Consider the following 7,975-nt stretch of genomic DNA (forward strand, 5'->3'; position numbering starts at 1 on the left):
ATCCCTTACCTTTGATGATCTTCATATGGTTGCACTCAGCATACATTCATTTACTCAATAAATGTTCCCTTTGTTCGATAAAGTCTCTTTATATCCAAAAACCTCCGTTTTGTTCGCGTGTTTTCTTTAGTCATCCACAGGCTCAAACGCAGTCAAAACAGGAAGACAAAAAAATCCAAATTGTATCCGTAAAGTTCATAGACACATGTCAAACGATGTTTATAGTCCTAAATAATCGATAATATTTCAACCGGACAATAACGTCGTCAATTTAAAAGGTAAACAAGAAACGCACTCTCTCGGTCTCGCGCATGAAAAAGCACTGTGACACGGCAGGGTCCACTAGTTCAGACTGCTCTTACTTCCTAATTTTTCAGAATACAAGCCTGAAACAAGCCTGAAACAATCTAGTGGAAAGCATAGAAACTGCAATTTGAGTCCTAAGTCCATGGATACTGTAATGACATTGAATAGAAAACTACAAAACCCCCCCAAAAACTTTTTTCTCAGGTTTTCGCCTGCCAAATCAGTTCTGTTTATACTAATTTTAACAGTTTTGGAAACTTTAGAGTGTTTTCTATCCAAATCTACCAATTATATGCATATCATATCTTCTGGGCCCGAGAGCAGGCAGTTTAATTTGGGCATGCATTTCATCCAGGGATCTAGTTCAGTCTTATCAATCACTTAAACATATTTAATAATCTCTTACCTAGCTTGATGACTGTGGGAATGTTTGCCAACTTTTAGTTGTTCCAAATAGAGATGGCTAGAAACACCATGGGCCATATTAGATTGTGTAGAAATGCAGGACATGTGCTTTAGATTTCCCCAAAATTTGAGGACCCCTAGATCACTGTTAAGTTATGTCCCCCTCTGTAAATAGCACTGCTGGCTGATTTAAACAGTCAAATCGATCAACAATAATAACTTAGCAAAAAGTATAATCTATGAGAATAGAAAGGTTCAGCACATTTGTGAAACAGTACAGTTGAAAAATATATGGCAAACAGAAATCAAAACTGGATGGTGTTCAGAGATAGATGGGAGGGGTTGAGCGGAGCTGAAGGATGGGACTAAAAACAAACAAAATATAACTATTGTAATATATACTGTGTCCGTGAAATGTATATAGTATGTATAAGCTGGAAGTAGAAGCCTAAGTGTTGTTGTCCATTAGTTTACTCCAATTAGGGGAGGGATGGTAGGGTTAGGGGAAAATAATAAAGGAAAATATATTTTAAAAATATATACATTACCAGTCAAGAGTTTGGACACACCTGCTGTGACGACCCTCCCACTCTGTCTGCCGGGCGGAGCTGGGAGGGTCATCACTGACATGGGACACACCTGGGCCCGGGTGTGTCCCAGGATAAATGCACCACTTCCCCATTCATTGAGGAGACTCTCTCCATGAGACACTGATAGATTTTGGTTGTGGCATTTTTTGTGGCTGTTTTGTTTATTTGCTTTGGCACATTTCAACACCCCTCATTATCACATGTATGCACGCAACCACTCCCTTACACTACTGATTACTGACTACACACACCATTGTTAATTGTATTTAGTTTACTTTAGTTAATACATATATTTTGTTGTTCCTTATCTCCACGTTGTCTCCCTTTTTGTTACGAACTTCGAGCCGATTCGTGACTCTACTTATTCAAGGGTTTTTCTTTATTGTCACGTTCCTGACCGCATTGGCCCACTCTAGGGCTCTACCCGTCAGGCAGGAGACGAGGACACTCACGCTCTCTTCGTCCGAGGGAGCTGGTCGAACGGTGGCCAGGTACAGATCTAATTGTAGCAGGAATCCCTGGCACCCCGCCGCCGCTCCATCGTACTGACTTGGAGGCGTAATACGCAAAGCGCTGGCACCGGATCCCGCTGGAGGAGATGGTATAGTTGCTGGAGGGAGGGTAGGTGGGGTAGTAGGGAGACCACTCCTCTCCCAACGATCCATCCTCTCCATCATTAGATCCATAGCTGATCCGATGCGATGGAGGATGGACGTGTGATGAAGGACTGTCTCCTCCATCGTGGGGAGAGGGGTGGTCGCTGCTCCTGCTGGCTCCATATGTGGTGCGGGCTTCTGTTACGATCAATGAGGACAATTGTGAGGAGTCAGGCGCAGAGAGCAAAGATATGGGGAAAAACCACTCTTTAATGTCCAACCAGAAGAACAACTGGTAAGGTCAAAAACATTGGCATAAAAATCCGACTTGAATAAAGTACACACTGGAAAATAAATCCAGACTGTGGAAAACCCCAAAATAAACGAAAAACCTCATACAAAACAGAAAGACAAGCCCGCACAAACAGAAACGGGCTAAACGAACTTAAATAGCACCACCCTAACAACCAAACAATAAACAGGTGAAATCAATTAGTCAAAACCAAACGAAAAGGAAAAAGGGATCGGTGGCAGCTAGTAGACCGGCGACGACGACCGCCTAGCGCCACTCGAACAGGAAGGGAAGCCACCTTCGGTAATACTCGTTACATTTATTTTTACTATTTTCTACATTGTAGAATAATAGTGAAGACATCCAAACTAGGAGAGAACAGATATGGAATCATGTAGTAACCAAAAAACTGTTAAACAAATCTAAATATGTTTGAGATTCTTCAAAGCAGCCACCCTTTGCCTTGATGTCAGCTTTGCACATTCTCTCAACCATACTCTCACACACTGACAGAGAGAGAGCGAGAGTGAGAGAGAGAGAGAGATACAGGCCAGGAATGAGAGAGTTTCCTGAGCTGGATGTTAATTGGCTGCTGGCAGTAAGGCGGTTATATATATAGTTCAGGAGCAGATAGAGAAAAATGGCATGCACTGTTGTGTTATATTTTACCCAGTAGGTTGACTGAGACCCTGTTCTCATTGACAGCAACAACCTGGGAATAGTTACAGGGGAGATGAATGAGCCAATTGGAAGCTGGGGATGATTAGGTGGCCGTGATGGTATGAGGGCCAGATATAAAATCTTGCCAGGACACCGGGTTAACACCCCTACTCTTACAATACGTGCCATGGGATCTTTAGCGACTACAGAGAGTCAGGAGAAACATTTAACTTCCATCCAAAAGACAGCACCCTACACAATCAATGCCGTGAGACATAATTATTTTAGACCAGAGGAAAGGGTGCCTCCTACTGGCCTTCCAACACCACTTCCTGCAACATATGGTCTGTCATCCAGGGAGTGACCAGGACCAACCCTGCTTAATTTCAGGTGCAAGCCAGCAGTGGGGTGCAGAGTGGTATTCTGCTGGTTATGAGCAGTTTGTTAAAAAATGCATTTAGACTATATGTAGCGCTGTTGGCTGCCTCAGTTGTCTTCAGCTGATTCTTTCAGAGGTACCACAAGTGTCCAAGGGCAGATTAAAACATTCATTATTTTAGGCTATCTGGTATTATTTGAAAAAGTTAGTCAATCCACAGAGGCAAAAATGACATTTTTTCAATTAGACAAAAGCTGCGAAAGGAGAAAATAAGGGAGGGACAGAAAAGTAATGTTTGGAAAATATTTTTAAGTAGTTTTGAATATATGAAATGGAAAACAAACAATTTTTTTTTTTTTTTTTTTTTAAATAATTTTTATTTTTTTATTTTTTATTTTATTTTGGGGGGTGGATCAGCTTAATATTGCGGAAAGAATGTTGCTTCCAATGTAATTGTCTGCATCATTTCCAATCCCCCATATTTTTTGGGGTAAATATATATATCCATTCACGTATGCATACATATACACATATATACATACACATACCTACATAGACATACATACTTTTTTTTAAAGAGTATACCTTTATTATTATTCACCGCAAACCCTACCACCGATCCCCCAATTGGAGTAAACTGATAAACATTTCTGTTTTTACCTTCAATTTATACATCTTATACACATTTTACAGACACAGTCTACTTTATAATAGTTCTCTCTTGTTTGTTCTTAGTCCTTCCTCTATTTCTGTTGTCCATCCAGTTTGATTTCCACTTGTAACTGTGCTATTTCACAATAGCTCCGCACCTATACACATTTCACAGATCCCGTATGCCCTACATTGTTTATCTTGTTATTAGTCCCACCCTTCAGCTCCACTCAACCTTTCCCATCTATCTTCCAACATCATCCATTTCGGATTTTTATTTGCCATATATTTTTCAACTGTGCTGTGATGCTTCACAAAAGATTTGAATCTTCCTATTCTCATAGCTTCCACGGATTGTAAATTAAAAATAAACATTTTTGCTAAAATAATTATTATATTATTGATTGATTGACTATGGCTTTTCAAATCCCCCAGTATTGCTATCTGTAGCGTTAGTTCTACGCAAATGTTGCAATTCTTCAACCATTCCTGGACCTGTGACCAAAAACGAGCTACATGCGGACAATACCAAAATAAATGGTCTAATGACTCTGCCTCCTCACAGCAGAATCTACAGAGCTGGGAAGATTGTATCCCCCATATATATAACATTCTATTAGTTGCAAGAATTTTGTACAATAATTTGAATTGAAAAATTCGAAGTTTTGAATCCGGCGTTGTTTTGCATATCAATTCATAAACCATGTGCCATGGAATGGGTACATCGAAAATCTCTTCCCAACTATTTTGCAATTTATATGGCACAGCTGTAAGTTTTTTGGTCCTTAAATGAAATTGGTATATGTTTTTATTTATCACACTTTTCTTTAACCATTTATGTTCTTTAATATAAGGCCGACATACAAGTTCCTTACTTTTATCCCCTTCTACCTGCCTCTTCCATTTTTGTGGTAATGCTGCAATTAATTGGTTGTAATTTTGGGTAGAGCAGACATTTCCATATGTCTGTGTTAGCTGCATGTGTGACATTACTCCACCAGTCCTATTTATGATATCATTCACAAAAATTATACCTTTTTTAAACATTTCTTCGATAAATACAGTTTTTTTATCAATTACTATATTTGAATTTAACCACAAGATTTGTTGTACTATTTGTTCCGTCCTTTCAGGTGGATTAAACTGAAATTGCAACCAACTTTCTAAGGCTTGTTTAAAAAATAAAGATATTTTGGAGATTATTTCCTTTTCAAGCAACCGAAAGTGAGCAGGTGTAATCTGAATAAAGGGAAAAAAGCCCTTCTTGAACATAGGATGAGACATTCGTACCAATCTACTAGAGAACCAGTTTGGATTTAAGTATAACTTTTGTATGACTGATGCCTTTAGTGAGAGGTCTAATGCTTTAATATTTAATAATTTCTGCCCTCCGAATTCATATTCGTTATATAAATAGGCCCTTTTAATTTTATCTGGCTTGCCGTTCCAAATAAAATTGAATATTTTTTGTTCATATAATTTAAAAAGCAGGTCACTAGGTGTAGGCAAAACCATAAGCAAATAGGTAAACTGTGATATGATTAAAGAGTTAATCAGGGTGATTTTCCCACAAATAGACAGGTATTTTCCTTTCCATGGTAGCAAGATCTTATCTATTTTTGCTAACTTTCTATAAAAATGTATTGGAGTGAGATCATTTCTTTTTTTTGGGATTTGTATACCGAGTATGTCCACATCTCCGTCAGACCATTTAATTGGTAAACTACATGGCAATGTAAAATGTGTATTTTTTAGTGATCCAATACGTAATATGGTACATTTATCATAATTTGGTTTTAATCCAGAGAGGATAGCAAATGTATCTAGATCCTCTAAGAGGCCGTGGAGAGATTCTAGTTGTGGTTTTAAAAGAAAACATGAATCATCAGCGTACAATGACACCTTAGTTTTTAGGCCCTGGATTTCTAATCCCTTAATATTAATGTTTGATCTAATTTTAACAGCTAACATTTCGATGGCAATAATAAATAGATATGCCGATAGTGGACAACCTTGTTTTACTCCTCTAGATAGTTTAAAACTTTCTGAGATGTAGCCATTATTTACTATTTTACACCTAGGGTTACTATACATAATTTTTACCCATTTTATAAGAGATTCCCCAAAATTGAAATATTCTAGGCATTTATATATAAACTCCAGTCGTACTTTATCAAAAGCCTTTTCAAAATCAGCTATGAAAACCAGGCCTGGTGTCCCCGATATTTCATAGTGTTCTATTGTTTCCAGTACTTGCCTTATATTATCTCCAATGTATCGTCCATGTAAAAAACCTGTCTGATTAGGATGAATAATATCTGACAAAACTTTTTTTATTCTATGCGCCAAGCATTTTGCTAGGATTTTTGCATCACAACACTGAAGTGTAAGAGGTCTCCAATTTTTTAAATGGACTGGATCTTTATATATACCACTTGGGTCCTGTTTCAGTAATAATGATATCACACCTTCTTGTTGCGTGTCTGATAATCTATCATTTATATAGGAGTGGTTAAAACAAGCTAATAATGGTCCTTTGAGTATATCAAAAAAATGTTTGTATACTTCCACTGGTATGCCATCCAGTCCTGGAGTTTTCCCATCCTTAAAGGCCCCAATTGCATCAAGTAGTTCCTCCTCTGTAATTAGGCCTTCACATGAGTCTTTCTGTACAGATGTTAATTTTACCTTATTATTAGGGAAAAAATCCATACAATTAGTTTCAGTTAGTGGAGATGGAGGAGCCTGAAACGAAAACATATTCTTAAAGTACTTTACTTCCTCTTTCAAAATATCATTTGGTGAATCATGCGTGACTCCATCATTTGTAACAAGTTTTAATACGTTTTTTTTGGTAGCATTTCTATATTGAAGATTGAAAAAGAATTTGGTGCATTTTTCCCCATATTCCATCCAGTTCGCTTTATTTTTATAATATATTACACTGGATCTTTCTTGAATAAGTTCCTCCATTTCTTTTTGTTTTTCCTCTAACTTATTCTGTGCCTCTATGGTACCGTTTTTATTGTTATCTAACTGTACTGTTAGTCCTTCAATTTCCTTTGTTAATATGGACTCTTTTGATCGAAATTGCTTTTGTTTTATAGATGAGTACTGAATTGCATGGCCTCTAAAGGCACACTTAAAAGTGTCCCATACAATATGGGGATCTGCTGTACCTATGTTATGTCTAAAAAAGTCAGTTATAAATTCTTCTGTCCTAGTTCTAAACAATTTATCATCTAGTAGGCTTTGATTAAATTTCCAATATCCTCGCCCACGTGGAAATTCTGTAAGAGTAATATATATGCCAATTATGTGATGGTCCGACCGCATTCTGTCCCCTATCAAACACTTTTTAACTTTTGGTGCCAGAGAGAATGATATAAGAAAGTAGTCAAGGCGACTAGCTTGATTAAGCCTCCGCCATGTATATCTCACTAGGTCAGGGTATTTAAGTCTCCATATATCCACTAATTCCAATATATCCATGACATTCCTGATTTCCTTAAGTGCCTGAGGGTGATAGTTTGTAGTGTGATTTCCTTTCCGGTCCATAGAGGTATTTAAGACCGTATTAAAATCTCCCACTATAATAATAGAGTCTAGTGTTGCTTGTAGAGTTGATACATTCTTATATATATTGTCAAAGAAGCTTGGATCATCATTATTCGGACCGTATAGGTTAATAAGCCATATATGTTTATTGTCCAATAACATATTTAAAATAATCCATCTACCTTGAGGATCTGTTTGGACAAGTTGCACATTTGGATCAAAGTTATTATTAATTAAAACCATCACCCCTTTTGAATTTCTTTGCCCATGGGAGAAATATATTTCGCCCCCCCAGTTCTTTTTCCACAAAACTTCATCTAAAACTGTCGAATGGGTTTCCTGTAAACAGTAGATATTATAATCCTTCTCTTTTAGCCAGGTAAATACTGATCGTCTTTTCTTATTATCTGCTAAGCCATTACAATTGTAACTGGCTATACTTATTTCACCACTTACCATAATGAGACACACCTTTCAATTATTTTTATCAAAATATATGTTTGTAAACGTCCTATTAAAAAGTAACATAATGATTGAG

At 37.3% G+C, this 7,975-nt stretch overlaps 1 protein-coding gene across 1 annotated transcript in view; it reads right to left on the reverse strand.

Moving 5' to 3' along the window:
- si:ch211-168k14.2 (phospholipase D1) overlaps positions 1 to 2,041 on the reverse strand; it is a gene marked incomplete at its 3' end in the record, with an annotated part of 103,843 nt that extends 101,802 nt beyond the window's left edge. The window contains 1 exon segment of the mRNA XM_039006203.1: positions 1,713 to 2,041. Within this exon segment, the coding sequence (XP_038862131.1) occupies positions 1,713 to 2,041 (329 nt within the window).
- Between the last annotated feature and the right edge of the window lie 5,934 nt (positions 2,042 to 7,975).

Source organism: Salvelinus namaycush, chromosome 13, assembly GCF_016432855.1.
Source record: "Salvelinus namaycush isolate Seneca chromosome 13, SaNama_1.0, whole genome shotgun sequence".
NCBI classification, from domain to species: domain Eukaryota; kingdom Metazoa; phylum Chordata; class Actinopteri; order Salmoniformes; family Salmonidae; genus Salvelinus; species Salvelinus namaycush.